At 44.2% G+C, this 18,740-nt stretch overlaps 1 long non-coding RNA gene and 1 gene segment (V, D, J or C); both read right to left on the bottom strand.

Moving 5' to 3' along the window:
- Window positions 1-4,042: 4,042 nt before the first annotated feature.
- On the bottom strand, window positions 4,043-4,392 carry LOC115187308 (uncharacterized). The gene is made up of 2 exons (XR_003876018.1): window positions 4,195-4,392; window positions 4,043-4,093 (listed from the first exon to the last, which is right to left on the bottom strand). It is a non-coding gene; the product is annotated as an uncharacterized LOC115187308 (long non-coding RNA).
- Window positions 4,393-15,404: 11,012 nt separating this feature from the next.
- On the bottom strand, window positions 15,405-16,215 carry LOC115187310 (T cell receptor alpha variable 21-like). The segment is given in 2 exon segments: window positions 15,405-15,718; window positions 15,908-16,215. Coding segments are annotated over 2 exon segments (363 nt in total).
- Window positions 16,216-18,740: the final 2,525 nt, after the last annotated feature.

The raw sequence follows: 18,740 nt of genomic DNA, 5'->3' as shown, positions 1-18,740 counted from the left end.
TCTTCAGTCTCCTGTCTTATACCCTCGGGTCAGAAGTGGGCGTCGCCGCCTTTAGGGCAATTCTCTGGGCGTACCAAGTTAAGGGACAAGGCCTAGATTTTACTCCAATCCAATTTTAGACACTAACTTCACATGTCATCTTTACCAAAACATTCTCTTTGATTTGGATATTTTCCACACAACGTACAATGTATAAACATCAGGCATATACTTGGAAAACTCTTAAAGGTACAATGTTTTCATAATAACGTCCTCTGTTGACCTTTAATAATAAAACAAAAATGACATACATTTTCATATTCCATCTATCGTTATGACCACCATTGTGGCTGACGGAAACCATTGTTCCAAAGTCCAATTTATTGCATGTTTAATGTTCTGAGGCCAGTTCTCCATAGTGAGGACAAATGAATTTCTCTGTGGTCTAAGACTATCATGGGCATGAGGGGTCATAAAACCCCCACATCTTCAGACCCCTAGATCTCTCCTCCTCTGTTGGGGGTTGAAAGATACCCTGTAGGATTGTGGTCTCCTGTAACCTGACCTGATCAGGACAGTCATGTTATATTATTTTTGTGGATCTCTGAGTGAGGTCTTATTAAAGCCATGGGTCATTTCATGTTTTAATGTGTATCTGAGTTATTTGCAGTCAAGCAGTCAGACATTCGTCTGGTATGACGTAGTACTGTGATAAAGAGATAAAGAGTGGCCAACCTCCCGGCCCTCTCAGTGGACCCTATGATCACTCGTCTACACAGCTGATGCCTCCCGGACTCTTCACTAACACGACTAGAAGCCACTACATCACCGGATTCCTGCCGTAAGCTCTGGACCTTTGCATCGGATCATCGCTGCTAGCTAGCTGCTACCGAGTGGCTATAGTGGCTATCGCCCTTGTCCCGAAACTTGCACCAGTTAGCCGTGAGCCAAGCGCATCTCCTGGCTAGCAAACAAAATTACTACAACCACAATACTTCTTTCGCTAACTGGCCTGGACCCTTTGTCGACACGAAGCCCTGCCGTTCCACCATGACTGGTCTGCCGACGTAACTCCGTCCGCTGTGCCCCCATCCGACCTTTGCCTGACGTCGGAGCTGGCGCTTCTACTAGCCCCGGCCTGCTAACTTTAAACGCTGTGTCTCCCGCTTGCTAGGTAGTAATGACTACCCAGCGGCTTCCCTGTTTCATCTATTGCTGTTCACTGGACCCTATGATCACTTGGCTACATAGCTGATGCCTGCTGGACTGTTCATTAAATACCGGTACTCAGTTTTGTTTATTTTCTGTTTATCTGTCGGCCCCAGCCCCGAACTCAGGGCCAGTGTGAAGTTAACAGACCCTCTCTGCCCATTCATCGCCATTTTACCTGTTGTTGTTGTCTTAGCTGATTAGCTGTTGTTGTCTTACCCTTTGTTATCTTAGCTAGCTCTCCCAATCAACACCTTTTATTGCTTTATGCCTCGCATTATGTCTCTTTTAAATGTCAATATGCCTTGTATATTGTTGTTTAGGATAGTTATCATTGTTTTAGTTTACTGCGGAGCCCCTAGTCCCACTCAACATGCCTCTGATACCTACTTTGTCCCACCTCCCAGCAATCCTCAAGTCTCTACCACTCAGCCATCCTCAAGTCTCCACCACTCAGCCGTCCTCAGGTCTCTACCACTCAGCCGTCCTCAGGTCTCTACCACTCAGCCATCCCCAGGTCTCTACCACTCAGCCGTCCTCAGGTCTCTACCACTCAGCCGTCCACAGGTCTGTACCACTCAGCCGTCCTCATGTCTCTACCACTCAGCCATCCTCAGGTCTCTACCACTCAGCCGTCCTCAGGTCTCAACCACTCAGCCGTCCTCAGGTCTCTACCACTCAGCCACACGCACTGATACTGACACTCTTCACATACACACATATACATATACACACACTCATTCACCCATGCTCAGTCACTCAATACAGTATGTAGCCCTTGTATCAGATGATGTCTGGACAGAAAAAGTATGACACGCCATATTCTTTTTGTCCAGACAGCATCAGATACATGGTCTACACATATGGAGACAGAGGGTCACCAGGCCCAGGCCCCCAAGGGCTCTCCCGTACCGCATTCCCTGGCCCAGGCCCCCAGAGGCTCTCCCGTACCACATTCCCTGGCCCAGACCCCCTAGGGCCCTCCCATACCACATTCCCTGGCCCAGACCTCAAAAGGGCCCTCCCGTACCAAATCAAATGAAACGTATCTATATTGCCCTTCTTACATCAGCTGATATCTCAAAGTGCTGTACAGAAACCCAGCCTAAAACCCCAAACAGCAAGCAATGCAGGTGTAGAAGCACGGTGGCTAGGAAAAACTCCCTAGAAAGGCCAAAACCTAGGAAGAAACCTAGAGAGGAACCAGGCTATGAGGGGTAGCCAGTCCTCTTCTGCCTGTGCCGGGTGGAGATTATAACAGCACATGGCCTAGATGTTCAAATGTTCATAAATGACCAGCATGGTCAAAAATAATAATCATAGTAGTTGTCGAGGGTGCAACAAGTCAGTAACACAAGAGTAAGTGTCAGTTGGCTTTTCATAGCCGATCTTTGAGAGTATCTCTACCGCTCCTGCTGTCTCTAGAGAGTTGAAAACAGTAGGTTTGGGACAGGTGACACGTCCGGTGAATAGGTCAGGGTTCCATAGCTGCAGACAGAACAGTTGGAACTGGAGCAGCAGCACGGCCAGGTGAACTGGGGACAGCAAGGAGTAATCAAGCCAGGTAGTCCTGAGGCATGGTCCTAGGGCTCAGGTCCTCCGAGAGAGAGAAAGAAAGAAAGAAAGAAAGAAAGAGAGAAAGAGAGAATTAGAGAGAGCATATTTAAATTCACACAGGACACCGGAAAAGATAAGAGAAATACAACAGATGTGACAGACTGACCCTAGCCCCCGACACATAAACTACTGCATCATAAATACTGGAGGCTGAGACAGGAGGCGTCAGGAGACACTGTGGCCCCATCCGATGAAACCCCCGGACTGGGCCAAACAGGTAGGATATAACCCCACCCACTTTGCCAAAGCACAGCCTCCACACCACTGGAGGGATATCTCCAACCACCAACATACCATCCCGGGACAAGGCCGAGTATAGCTCACAAAGATCTCCGCCATGGCACAGTCCAAGGGGGGGCGCCAACCCAGACAGGAAGACCACGTCAGTGACTCAACCCACTCAAGTGACGCACCCCTCCCAGGGACGGCATGGAAGAACACCAGTAAGCCAGTGACTCAGCCCCGTAAAAGGGGTAGAGGCAGAGAATCCCAGTGGAAAGAGGGGAAACCAGCCAGGCAGAGACAGCAAGGGCTGTAGGTCCAGACACCCAGAGGCCCTCCCATACCACATTCCCTGGCCCAGACCTCAAAAGGGCCCTTCCATACCACATTCCCTGGTCCAGGCAGCCATACTGTCCCACACACATTTAGAAACATCTGAATCCCAAATGACACCCTATTCCCTATATAGGGCACAAATTTTGACCAGGCCCCATAGAATGCCACGATACAGCATCTTCTAAATGTGTGTTGAGAAACACTCCCTCCTGCTGGAGAACTGAGGAAGTGCACCTAACCATCTAAACTAGACACTTATAACAGTATCATTACCATCTGTTTGATATCAAATGGTTCATAGCAAAGTGTTGTTGAAGTGGTTGAAGACAGGTGCAGGTGTATAGAGCTGTAGTCAGTATTATATGAGAGGATCAGAGAGGGTTTTTGTAGAGGAGAGAGGGTATAGCGAAACACTGTGCTTCACTAGCAGCACAGAAATACACTGCACTGTCTTCAGCTTCTGTCAGTTTGGGAAAATGTAGATACGCCATTTTATTAGCTGCAGCATCTCCACTGACATTAAAACGCCCTTTAAAGGAATCTTCCACCGTTGGACTGGTGAATCTCACATACCCAATGAGTTTCAGAGCAGTGTTTTGGGCTGACTGTTGGTACCACAGTATCATGTCGTATCTTGTATCAGTGTGGCTGCAGGTGAGTTGAACTTTATCTTCAGGTCTTTTTAGTATTGCAGTAGGAGTCTGGTGAACTTTGTCTGTTTGTGACAGCCCTGTGGATGAAAACAGACAATATGAAATATACAGTATTACTCAGCATATTGACAACAATATATTTCAGTAGTAAATCTATCTTTCATGAGGGATTTAGTACCTGTCACCCATAGTGGTAGAGTTGCTACATGTATGAGAAGCTTGATCATGTTGATGGTTCTGGAGAGAAGAGTCACATGGACAAGGAGAAAGGGTTTTCAGATAGTCAGAGATGTGATGTCATCTAGTGGGAGTGTCAAATGTATGTCAGCATCCCAAATGGCACCCTATTCCCTTTCTAGTGCACTACTTTAGACCAGAGCCCATATGGGGGAGAGGAGAATAAGTCAATAGAGAAGGGGAGCTGAACTGAGCTGCCGGAGGGGAAGGAAATGACATCACATTGACGTCAGAACTTGTGTTGATATTCAAGCAGATCCCTTGTTCACCTACAGGTCTCCTGTTCAACTTAAAGGTGTATTGTGGAACATATCGGTATCTACATTTTTGAAAGGGTCTGTATTTTTTAGTCTTTAGATTTGATCTGAGCTTTAGATTCTGAAGTCTTCACACTAGAAATTGGCTGTAATAATACACTGCACTGACTTCAGGTCAGAACAGTGAGGGAGGGAGAGAAGGATAGAGGGGAGATAGAGAGAGTAGTCATGTGTGATGTAGAGTTCCTCCTGTTCTCTACTAAAACCCTGTCTGATGGTAATATTAGACCACGGCTCAGAACACCTGCAAGAGGGGAGAGAGATAGAGAGATTAGTCATGTGAATCACATCTATCCAGGGGGGAGAAATGGAATATCACATTGTAACATTGCATAATATATGTTAATGAGTGATGACTCTAAACTGTAAATACTGGTATACTGCACTAGGACAGATATCACCTTGCTTATGCCATCATCCATCTGTGTTTATTCATTGGCACTGAGTCAAAGTCAAACCTCAGATGCAGGTGTTCTGAGCCGTGGTCTAATATTACCATCAGACAGGGTTTTAGTAGAGAACAGGAGGAACTCTACATCACTGTGTTGGCTGGCTGCACAGTAATAAACTGCACTGTGTTCAGGTCCTCTCAGACTCACTAGATGAAGATAAGCCTCTTTCCCACCGTCTCCACTCACATTGAAGTGCTTTTCAAACGATTTCTCCATGGTTATTAACTTGTAATTTGCATAACCAATGAGTTTCATAGCAGTGTCTCCTGCTGACTGTTTGTACCATAGTATCATGTAGTAGTTAGGGATAGTATGGCTGCAGGTGAGTTGAATGTTTCCTCCAGGTCCTTCTGTTAGTGCCACAGGCCTCTGGTGAACCATGCTACTAAACAACTGCCCTGTGGACAGAGAGAGAGGAGAGAGAGGAGAGAGAGGAGAGAAGGGAAAGAGGAGAGAGGGAAGAGAGAGGAGAGAGGGAGAGAGGGTGAAGGAGAGGAGAGAGGGAGAGAGGGTGAAGGAGAGGAGAGAGGGAGAGAGGGGAGAGGAGAGAGGAGAGAGGGAGAGAGAGAGGAGAGAGGGAGAGAGAGAGGGAGGAGGAGAGGAGAGGAGAGAGAGGAGAGAGGAGAGAGAGGAGAGAGGGAGGAGAGAGGAGAGAGGAGAGAGGAGAGAGGAGAGATGAGAGAGAGAGAGAGGGAGAGAAGAGAGGGAGAGAGGAGAGAATAATATATAAGATAAGGTGAGAAAAGAGGAGAAGGAGTGAGAGAAAGGATATTTTATTCAGTTTGATGACATTTGTAGAATCGTTAGGCTTCTCATCATAAGTGATTTAATACCTGTTACCCAGAGTGGTAGAGCTGACAGGTGAATCAGAACTCTGAACATGATGATGAGGATGATGAAGATGCTGAGGAAGACGATGATGAAGAGGATGATGAATATGCTGAGGAAGACGATGATGATGAAGATGGTGAATATGCTGAGGAAGACTATGATGATGAGGATGTGACATGAGTGTCTCCTGGATGAAGCTCTGAGGTGAAAGGAGATTGGCTGTAGTAGTATCATGTTTCCTTCAGGGTGGTGGATAGTGACAGTGTTAGAGGGAGTGTCAGGAAGCCTGTACTGTAAAGCTTGCTCATAGGACCTCACTGTGAACATGACTGATTACATGATCATGACAATGAAACCATCAGACATTAGAAGAACTAGAGTTAGAGGTCCCCCTACAGTATGTGATGAGACCATCTCTTTACATATAATATTACATCCTGTTGAAATACTGGGGTTTTTGTACAGCTGTACTTGTTGTCTGTATCACTGTGTTGACTCACAGCACAGAAGTACATGCCGCTGTCTCCTGTCTCCAACTTCTTCACTGTGAAAGATCCACTCTCAGCTACAACCTTAACAACTGGATATTTGTCTTCACTGAAGTCTCCATAGTCTGGTCTGCTATAACTACTTGTGTAAACTACCTGCTTCATTCCCTCTCCTGGAAGCTGTCTGTACCAGTACATCTGGTTGTAGCCAGATCCCTTAGTATGACTGCAGTTCATCAGAGCATCACTGTCTTTCAGTCCCCAGAGTATGGTGGGTATCTGAGTGACTTCACTCCCCTCAACAAGACCTGTAAGGATACAGTGAGAATGAAATCAATAGAGTTAGGTACAGTTAGACCTGAATACATCAAGACTCAGGTGAAGTGAACATATGCTTGGAAACATCAATATCTAAAACTAGAGAAGACCGTCATCGTAAATAAGAATTTTGTTCTTAACTTTCCTGGTTAAATAAATGAAACATTATGAAACTGTACCTGCAGCACAGAGCAGTGAGACAGTAACAGTGAAGAGAAATGTGAACATGTTTGATCACGTTATATGTGAGAGTGCTGGAAAGAGTCTGGTATCAATGTATATAAAACAAGAGGAGTGTCACATAGATGAATAGATGACAATCAGTAGACCACGGCAGGTTCCACCATATTCAACATGTCAGTGAAGTGGGAGGGACTGATGATCTGAGTACATCATGCTAATTAGTGGTTCAGACTGTAGAGACATTCACATTATTAAAGTTAGAGGTCCCCCTACAGTCCATGATGAGATCATCAGCTCTTTACATATTATATTCTATCCTATAGTTCCACATATTTATTTAGACTGTGAAACTTAATGCAATACAAAATAAACTGAAGGACAATACAACAAACCGTGACGCAGACGAGAAACAAACACTACTCACAAAATATAATCACCCACAAAAACAGGTGGAACAAACATCAGCTTAAATATGACCTCCAATTAGAGACAATGATGACCAGCTGCCTCTAATTGGAGATCATATCAAACAAAACCAACATAGAAATACAAAACTAGAACCTGAACATAGAAATACAAAACATAGATAAACACCCCCTGTCACACCCTGACCTACTAAACTCTACCATAGAAAATAACAACTTACCACGGTCAGGACGTGACAAAAGTATTGATTCAGGGATGTTGATACTTATGTAAATTAGATTTTTCTGTATTTCATTTTCAATGCATCTGCAAACATTTCTAAAAACATGTTTTCTCTTTGTCTTTAAGGGCTAATGTGTAGATGGGTGAACAAATATATATATTTTGTCCATCTGAATTCAGGTTCTTAAACAACAAAATGTGGACGAAGTCAATGGGTATGAATACTTTCTGAAGGCACTGTAGCTTTAACAATCGGTGCTATGGTATACATAACCATACCATCTGCATACAGATTAATATGAAGGGATTTAATACAAAGACCAATAATATTTATATGAATAGTAAAGAGAACTGGTCCCAATACTGAGCCCTGTGGTACACCTAATATTGAGGAAACTAGACTCAACACCATCAGAACACACACATTGTGTCCTGTCTGTCAGAAAGCTCTTAAACCATTTGCAAGACTTATTGTCCTGGCCCATTTCAGACAGTTTTTGAATGAGTAGGGAATGTTCAATGGTGTTGAATGCCTTGGAAAGGTCTAGAAATATGACAGCACAATGATTTTTATGATCTATGCAGTTTAAAACATCATCTAAAACAAGCACAACAGCTGAAACAGCATTGCCAAAGACATTAGAGAAAGGAGATTGGAATCCGATTGGTGTTCAAAACGCCCCACCCAGCAAACTATCAACCAATCGCGTTCATGTTGTTATGCTGCGTCATGCGGTTGCTGAACTCATTGTCACGAAATCCCTTCTCAAAGTCAGAATATGAGATGAGAAACGTTCCTATTTTCCTCGAAAGTATGTAATGTCACGATTCCATTGCTACACAATAATAGAGATATCAAGTTTATTCTCTGTAATGTTGTACTTCTTGTTGATGAAATCCATGCTTATGTATACCCCATCATCGTAGATATCCCAGCTTGCACAGTGGATCTGGGCCGATTCCAGCTGAGAGTCAGACTTGGCCGACGTCATGTGGCCGGAGTCTGGGCCGCCTTCAGCAGTATTACTTATGGTGAGGATGCGGGGATTGAACTTGGGCCGATTCCGGTGTTAGTAATCTGGCCCAAATGTATTACTTGTGGCTCGGGCTGATTGTGGCTACTCTCTGGCAGATGATTACACGGGCTGCTTTATATAATTACATTTCATTATTTATTTATCCATATTTTCTCATTGTTTCTGTGATCAAAAAATAAATGTAACATTTAAATTAAATTCTTTAAGAGTCCTAAGACTGAGTTGGTACAGATGCTGGTTCGAGACCCGTGCCGGACGCCACCGGGAAACCCATGAGGCAACGCACAATTGGCTCAGCGTCATCTGAGTTAGGGGAGGGTTTAGCCGGCAGGAATGTCCTTGTCCCATCATGCTGTTGTGACTCCTGTGGCAGGCCAAATGCATGCACGCTGACACGGTCAACAGGTGAATGGTGTTTACTCCAACACAAAATGTTTTTATGTGGATGTGTATAATTTCTATGTGTCAAATGTGTAAAAGTCATATTTAAAATGAAGAAATCGGGTAATTTTGTATACATTTATTTACATTTGCATCGGGTCGCTTCTGTGGGGATTCTGGTAAGATTCCGGCAAAGTAAGGCTGAATTCCGGTAGACGGATACGGCCCGATGTACTTGTGGAGATTCATCGTTGCTAGCTGGGATTTCAGAGCAGCTTCAGTCTCTAGGTATACCCCATCATGGTAGATATATCAGAGCAGCTTCAGTCTCTAGGTATACCCCATCATGGTAGATATATCAGAGCAGCTTCAGTCTCTAGGTATACCCCATCATGGTAGATATATCAGAGCAGCTTCAGTCTCTAGGTTTACCCCATCATGGTAGATATATCAGAGCAGCTTCAGTCTCTAGGTTTACCCCATCATGGTAGATATATCAGAGCAGCTTCAGTCTCTAGGTTTACCCCATCATGGTAGATATATCAGAGCAGCTTCAGTCTCTAGGTTTACCCCATCATGGTAGATATATCAGAGCAGCTTCAGTCTCTAGGTTTACCCCATCATGGTAGATATGTCAGTGCAGCTTCACCTGCTGATACCACAGTATGTTGTTGTAGCTGGGGAGAGTGTGTTCCACCTGCTGATACCGCAATATGGTGTTGTAGCTGGGGAGAGTGTGTTCCACCTGCTGATTCCACAGTATGGTGTTGTAGCTGGGGAGAGTGTGTTCCACCTGCTGATACCACAGTATGGTGTTGTAGCTGGGGAGAGTGTGTTCCACCTGCTGATACCACAGTATGGTGTTGTAGCTGGGGAGAGTGTGTTCCACCTGCTGATACCACAGTATGGTGTTGTAGCTGGTGAGAGTGTGTTCCACCTGCTGATACCACAGTATGGTGTTGTAGCTGGGGAGAGTGTGAGAACAGGACAGGACAGCAGTTTCTCCAGAACTCTGAAATACTGAAGATGGAGACTGAAGAACGCTGGAACAGAGGAGTTCACCTGTTACAGAAGAGGAGAGAGAGACCTGTTTGTTATATCTACTGTAGTCATTCAGGAAATATATGGAATTATAGATTATTTTAGACGGTATCTAATCTGTGATCAAGAATAATGAAGAGATTCATGTTCAGAGGTGAATAATATCCAACAGTGAAAGATTCTTAGTTCAACACTGAGTCAAGATGAACATTCAAAAGGACATGGATCTTCAACTCTCAGACTCCTTACTACACACCATAGTTTACTGTGGTACTGTGTCTGGTGAGTCCACATGGATTTGTTGAGCTGTAACTCCACCTACAGGAAAGACATGATATCATACCATACTGTATCATGGTCTCCTGTATATCAGAGGTATCCTCCCCTTTCTGTTAGACCAGCTGGTGAGTGTCTTGGCATTGAATCAGAGTCAGATACAGTGTGATGTTAATACAGGTGTGATTAGTCTACAGTACACCAGGGAGGAGGTTTTTGTAGAGCAGAGAGGGAGATCTGATGCACTGTGTAAACTAGCAGCACAGTAATACACAGCACTGCTATTTGGAGTTAGTTGATTGATGGTTAAGGTGCTGGTACCACCTGCATTAGCATCTCCTTCTATATCAAATCCAGCCTCAGGATATCCAGCTTTCAATAGCATGTATCCTAAAAACACTAATTCTCTGTAGTTGGATTGCTTGTACCAGAGGATACGATTGTAGCCTGATATACTATGTGAACACTCCATCTTAGCCGACTCTCCCTGGTTCTTGTACAGGGATGCAGGTCTCTGGTGAACCTGGCTACTGAGAGAAGAACCTGGAGAGAGAGACAGAAAGAGGTGAAACAACATATAAAGAAACATATTCACCTGAAACATAAAACCAATCAACTGAGGAAAGTAGCAGTTGATGAAATCAATGATCTGAATACCTGCAGCCCAGGCTGTGTAACCCATGGTGATGGAGATAAGAATTCTGATCATGTTGACTCACTGTTAAGGAGACAGAAAGAATGAGACAGACAAACCACTCCACATGAATTAGAGATGGCTTCTCATGAACTCATCTCAGTGATCTTATAGAGGGATGCTGCCTCCTTATGAGAACATCTAAAAAATCAGAGACCTGAGATGAACCCTGCAGGAGGAGTCTATGTGGGACAGGAAGCAGGGTTTAGTAGAGCAGAGAGGGAGATCTGATGCACTGTTATCTGGAGTTAGTTGATTGATGGTTAAAGGAAATATTCACCCATTTTGAATGTTATATTATTTTTGTGGATCTCTGAGTGAGGTCTTAACAATGCCATGGGTCATTACATGTTTTAATGTGTATCTTAGTTATTCGCAGTCAAGCAGTCAGACATTCGTCTGGTATGACGTAGTACTGTGATAAAGTGATAAAGAGTGGCCAACCTCCCGGCCCTCTCAGTGGACCCTATGATCACTAGTCTCCACATCTGATGCCTCCTGGACTCTTCCCCAAAATGGCTAGAAGTCACTACATCACTGGATTCCTGCCGTAAGCTCTGGACCTTTGCATCGGATCATCGCAGCTAGCTAGCTGCTGCCGAGTGGCTATAGTGGCTATCGCCCTTGTCCCGAACCTAGCACCAGTTAGCCGTGAGCCAGGCGCATCTCCTGGCTAGCAAAAAAAATGTGCTACCTTTGCCGGACGTCGGAGAAGGCGCTTCTACTAGCCCCGGCCTGCTAACTTTAAACGCTGTGTTTCCCGCTTGCTAGGTAGTAACGACTACCCAGCGGCTTCCCTGTTTCATCTATTGCTGTTCACTGGACCCTATGATCACTTGGCTACATAGCTGATGCCTGCTGGACTGTTCATTAGTCTCGGTACTCCGTTTTGTTTAATTTTTTGTTTATCTGTCGGCCCCAGCCCCGAACTCAGGCCCTCTGTGTAGTTAACTGACCCTCTCTGCCCATTCATCGCCATTTTACCTGTTGTTGTTGTCTTAGCTGATTAGCTGTTGTTGTCTTACCCGTTGTTGTCTTAGCTAGCTCTCCCAATCAACAGCTGTGATTGCTTTATGCCTCGCATTATGTCTCTCTCAAATGTCAATATGCCTTGTATATTGTTGTTTAGGATAGTTATCATTGTTTTAGTTTACTGCGGAGCCCCTAGTCCCACTCAACATGCCTCTGATACCTCATTTGTCCCAACTCCCAGCCATCCTCAGGTCTCCACCACTCAGCCATCCTCAGGTCTCTACCAATCAGCCATCCTCAGGTCTCTACCAATCAGCCGTCCTCATGTGTCTACCAATCAGCCGTCCTCAGGTCTTTACCAATCAGCCATCCTCATGTGTCTACCAATCAGCCGTCCTCAGGTCTTCACCAATCAGCCATCCTCATGTCTCTACCACTCAGCCATCCCCAAGTCTCTACCACTCAGCCATCCCCAAGTCTCCACCACTCAGCCATCCCCAAGTCTCTACCACTCAGCCATCCCCAAGTCTCCACCACTCAGCCATCCCCAGGTCTCTACCACTCAGCCATCCTCAGGTCTCTACCACTCAGCCATCCTCAGGTCTCTACCACTCAGCCATCCTCAGGTCTCCACCACTCAGCCATCCTCAGGTCTCTACCACTCAGCCATCCTCAGGTCTCCACCACTCAGCCATCCTCAGGTCTCTACCACTCAGCCATCCTCAGGTCTCCACCACTCAGCCATCCTCAGGTCTCCACCACTCAGCCATTCTCAGGTCTCCACCTCTCAGCCATCCTCAGGTCTCTACCACTCAGCCAGACACACTGATACTGACACTCTTCACATACACACATATACATATACACACACACACACTCATTCACCCATAATCAGTCACTCAATACAGTATGTAGCCCTTGTATTTGATGATGTCTGGACAGAAAAAGTATGACACTCCGTACTCTTTTTGTCCACACAGCATCAGATACATGGTCTACACATATGGAGACAGAGGGTCACCAGGCCCCCAAGGGCTCTCCCCGTACCGCATTCCCTGTCCCAGACCCCCAGAGGCTCTGCCGTACCACATTTCCTGGCCCAGACCCCCAGAGGCTCTGCCGTACCACATTTCCTGGCCCAAGGCCCCCAAGGGCCCTCCCATACCACATTCCCTGGCCCAGGCACCCATACTGTCCCACACACATTTAGAAACATCTGAATCCCAAATGACCAGGGCCATAAAGTGCCACTGTACAGCATCTTCTAAATGTGTGTTGAGAAACACTCCCTCCTGGTGGAGAACTGATGAAGTGCACCTAAACCATCTAAACTAGCCACTTATAACAGTATCATTACCATCTGTTTGATATCAAATGGTTCATAGCAAAGTGTTGTTGAAGTGGTTGAAGACAGGTGCAGATGTATAGAGCTGTAGTCAGTATTATATGAGAGGATCAGAGAGGGTTTTTGTAGAGCAGAGAGGGTATAGCGAAACACTGTGCTTTCCAAGCAGCACAGAAATACACTGCACTGTCTTCAGCTTCTGTCAGTTTTGGAAAATGTAGATACGCCATTTTGTTAGCTGCAGCATCTCCACTGACATTAAAACGCCCTTTAAAGGAATCTTCCACCATTGGACTGGTGTTCCACACATACCCAATGAGTTTCAGAGCAGTGTTTTGGGCTGATTGTTGGTACCACAGTATCATGTCGTAATTTGGATCAGTGTGTCTGCAGGTGAGATTAACTTTATCTTCAGGTCCTTTTAGTATTGCAGTAGGAGTCTGGTGAACTTTGTTTGTTTGTAACAGCCCTGTGGATGAAAACAGACAATATGAAATATACAGTATTACTCAGCATATTGACAGCAATATATTTTAGCAGTAAATCTATCTTTCATGAGGGATTTAGTACCTGTCACCCATAGTGGTAGAGTTGCTACATGTATGAGAAGCTTGATCATGTTGATGGTTCTGGAGAGAAGAGTCACATGGACAAGGAGAAAGGGTTTTCAGATAGTCAGAGATGTGATGTCATCTAGTGGGAGTGTCAAATGTATGTCAGCGTCCCAAATGGCACCCTATTCCCTTTCTAGTGCACTACTTTAGACCAGAGCCCATAGGGGGGAGAGGAGAATAAGTCAATAGAGAAGGGGAGCTGAACTGAGCTGCCGGAGGGGAAGGAAATGACATCACTTTGACGTCAGAACTTGTGTTGATATTCAAGCAGATCCCAGTCATCACACTAGAAATAGGATGTAATTTGAAGAAATACCGGAACTGTTTCTTCAAGACAACAAAATCAACCAGATTATTTGGTATAGAGGTTTGATATCAACTTCCTCCATGTGCTCAGACATCTACAGTGGTGGATAGCAGGTGTGCTGGGTGTTGATGTACACTGCAGTTATGGAGTAAAGGATCAGAAGGGGGTTTTGTAGAAGAGAGAAGGGTATCTACATCACTGTGTTGACTTCAGGTCAGAACAGTAATACACTGCACTGACTTCAGGTCAGAACAGTAATACACTGCACTGACTTCAGGACAATACACTGCACTGACTTCAGGTCAGAACAGTAATACACTGCCTGACTTCAGGACAGAACAGTAATACACTGCACTGACTTCAGGTACAGAACAGTAATACACTGCACTGACTTTAGGTCAGAACAGAAGCTGAGGAGATGCTTCTTTCGATCCATTTCCAAGGATTTCAAAATGCTCTTTTTAATGAACCTTCAACTGTCTGACTTTTATAATACACATATCCAATCAGTTTCAGACTAGTATCATCTACTGACACTATAATATAGTATTGTATTAACTAGTAGTATGGCTGCATACCAGTATCACTGTAACATTGGGACTTCCCAATAGTGTAGAGGGAACCTGGTGGACTTTACTGCCGAGAGAATGTCCTGTGAAGAAAACAATATTTAAAACAGAAAGAATCATTATTTAGACATGTCTGTTAGTTGCTAATGTTTTCAGGATTTACATACATTCTACAGACATGTTATTATTAGCTGTTATCCTGAACAGTGAGTGTGTGAACGTGATGAAAGTCATGATGACTGACTCTCTACTGGACAGAGAGAGAGAGAGAGAGAGAGGGAGAGAGAGGAGAGAGAGAGGAGAGAGGGAGAAGAGAGAGAGAGAGAGGGAGGGAGAGAGGAGGAGAGGGGGAGAGAGAGAGAGAGGGGGGGGGGTGGGGTAGAGAGAGACAGGAGAGAGAGGAGAGAGAATAAAGAGGGGGGGGTGGGGTAGAGAGAGACAGGAGAGAGAGGAGAGAGTATAAAGAGAGGGGGGTGGGGTGGGTAGAGAGACAGAGAGAGAGAGAGGAGAGAGTATAAAGAGAGGGGGGGGGGCAGTCTAGAGGGGAAATAACTGGAGACATTAGAATAACTAGAGTTAGAGGTCCCCCTACAGTATGTGATGAGACCATCTCTTTACATATTATATTACATCCTGTTGAAATACGGGGTTTTTGTGCAGCTGTACTTGTTGTCTGTATCAGTGTTCACTCACAGCACAGAAGTACATGCCGCTGTCTCCTGTCTCCAACTTCTTCACTGTGAAAGATCCACTCTCAACTACAGTCTTCTTGGCTGAGAATTTGTCTTCACTGAAATCCCCTGAATACTCAGGTTTGGAACTGGAAGTAGTGTAAACTACCTGCTTCATTCCCTCTCCTGGAAGCTGTCTGTACCAGTACATCTGGAAGTAGGTTACATCCTTAGTGTGACTGCAGTTCATTGGAGCATCGCTGTCTTTCAGTCCCCACAGTATGGTGGGTATCTGAGTGACTTCACTCCCCTCAACAAGACCTGTAAGAAAACAGTGAGAAAGAAATCAATAGAGTTAGGTACAGTTAGACCTGAATACATCAAGACTCAGTTGAAGTGAACATATGCTTGGAAACATCAGTATATATAACTAGAGAAGACCGTCATTGTAAATAAGAATTTTGTTCTTAACTTTCCTGGTTAAATAAATTAAACATAATGAAACTGTACCTGCAGCACAGAGCAGTGAGACAGTAACAGTGAAGAGAAATGTGAACATGTTTGATCACGTTATATGTGAGAGTGCTGGAAAGAGTCTGGTATCAATGTATATAAAACAAGAGGAGTGTCACATAGATGAATAGATGACAATCAGTAGACCACGGCAGGTTCCACCATATTCAACATGTCAGTGAAGTGGGAGGGACTGATGATCTGAATACATCATGCTAATTAGTAGTTCAGACTGTAGAGACATTCACATTATTAAAGTTAGAGGTCCCCCTACAGTCCATGATGAGACCATCAGCTCTTTACATATTATATTCTATCCTATAGAGCTCGCCAGCTTGTAGTCCTAAAACACGGCAATGAGTCAGCATTTTCTACCTCTGGTTCATTGACCATTGCTATGGGAGAAATGAAGGGGAAAATAATGGGGTTTTGGGATATAAGGTCTGAAGTTAACACAGGCTTTGGAGATGTTATACGTTTTGTTCTGTGCAAAAACTTAAAACCTCTCTGGGCTAGGGTCTAGTTTCCTGAATTTATGCCTGACTGACGTGCCCAAAGTAATCTGCCTGTTTCTCAGGCCCAGAAGCCAGGATTTGCATATAATTGGTAACCTTGAATAGAAAACACTTTGAAGTTCATAAAACTGTTAAAATGATGTCTGAGACTATAACAGAATTGATATGGCAGGCGAAAATCTGAAGAAAATCCGACCAGAAATTATTCCTTTGAGCTCCCATGCTCTTATTATGTAAACCTATTGTTTCTACGCATGTCCGTCACCCAGATTGCAATTCCAATGGCTTCCACTATATGTCAATAGTCTTTTTCAAGGTTTCAGGATTCTTTTTTGAAAAACGAACAAGTATTTGGAGTTTTTCTTAGGTTACCACCTGTAGCAAATCAGTCTTTCGGCGTGCGAGGCAGATGGCGAACGCTTATGAATTTGCATTTCCTATTGAACATACTTCTTTCCGTGTGAAATATTATAGTTTATTTACATTTTAGAGTACCTGAGGATTAAATAGAAACATCGTTTGACTTGTTTCGACGTAATTTAGCGGTTGCTTTTTGGACCCCTTTGTCTGCCTGTTGAACGAGTGGATTACTGAAATCAATGGCACCAACTAAACTGACTTTTTGGGATATAAAGAAGGATTTTATTGAACAAAACGACCATTCATGTTGTAGCTGAGACCCTTGGGATTGCAAACAGAGGAATATCTTCAAAGGTAAGTGATTTATTTTATCGCTATTTGTGATTTTGTGACGCCTGTGCTGGTTAAAAAATATGTTGATGTAGGATGTAGGGTGCCATCCTCAGACAATCGCATGGTATGCTTTTGCAATAAAGCCTTTTTGGAATCTGACAACGCAGTTAGATTAACAGTAAGTTAAGCTTTTAAATTATATAAGACACTTGTATGTCCATGAATGTTTAATATTATGAATATTTATTTGAATTGGGCACCCTCCAATTTCACCGGATGTTGTCGGCTTTGTCCCGCTAGCGGGACACCTAGCCCTAATCAACAATCGGTGCTATGGCATACATAACCATACCATCGGCATACAGATTAATATGAAGGGATTTAATACAAAGGCCAATATTATTTATATGAAGAGTAAAGAGAACTGGTCCCAATACTGACCCCTGTGGTACACCTACTATCGAGGAAACTAGACTAAACACCATCAGAACGCACACATTGTGTCCTGTCTGTCAGAAAGCTCTTAAACATTTGCAAGACTTATTGTCCAGACTCATTTCAGATAGTTTTTGAATGAGTAAGGAATGTTCAATGGTGTTGAATGCCTTGGAAAGGTCTTGAAATATGGCAGCACAATGATTTTTATGATCTATGCAATTTAAATCATTATCTATAACAAGCATAACAGCTGAAACAGCGTTGCCAAAGACATTAGAGAAAGGAGATAGGAATCCCATTGGTGTTCAAAATGCCCCACCTAGCAGACTATCAACCAATCAAGTTCATGTTGTCATGTTGCGTCACGCGGTTGCTAAACTAACCATCACGCAATCCCTTCTCAAAGTCAGGATATGAGTCGAGAAACTTTTCTATTTTCCTCGAAAGTATGTAATGTCACGATTCCAAAGCTAAAAAATATTAGAGATATCAAGTTTATTATCCGTAATGTTCTACTTCTTGTTGATGAAATCCATGCTTATGTATACCCCATCATGGTAGATATCCCAGCTATGCCAGTTGATCTGGGCCGATTCCAGCTGAGAGTCAGACTCGGCCGACATCATGTGGCCCGAGTCTGGGCCGCCTTCAGCAGTATTACTTATGGCGAGGATGCGGGGATTGAACTCGGGCAGATTCCGGTGTGAGTTATCTGGACAAATGTACTACTTGGGGCACGGGCCAATGTGGCTACTCTCTGACAGATGATTACATGGGCTGCTTTATATAATTAACATTTCATTATTTATTTATCCATATTTTATCAATGTTTCTGTGATCAAAAAATACATTTAACATTTAAATGAAATTCTTTAAGAGTCCTGTGTAGTATTTTAGTATTTTGATACATTGTGCAAGGCAATTGATAAGCATTTAGAACTTTGTGGATGGAGCCTCCTGAGTGGTGCAGCGGTCTAAGACACTGCATCGTAGTGCAAACTGTGTTGCTACAGATGCTGCTTCGAGACCCGTGCCGGACGCCACCGGGAGACCCATGAGGCGACGCACAATTGGCTCAGCGTTGTCCGAGTTAGGGGAGGGTTTGGCTGGAAGGGATGTCCTTGTCCCGTCATGCTTTAGAGACTCCTGTGGTGTGCCGGGCGCAGGAGTATATCCAACAGTGA

The sequence above is a fragment of the Salmo trutta genome, unplaced genomic scaffold (assembly GCF_901001165.1).
Source record: "Salmo trutta unplaced genomic scaffold, fSalTru1.1, whole genome shotgun sequence".
NCBI lineage: Eukaryota > Metazoa > Chordata > Actinopteri > Salmoniformes > Salmonidae > Salmo > Salmo trutta.
This window is presented reverse-complemented; position numbering and strand designations above follow the sequence as displayed.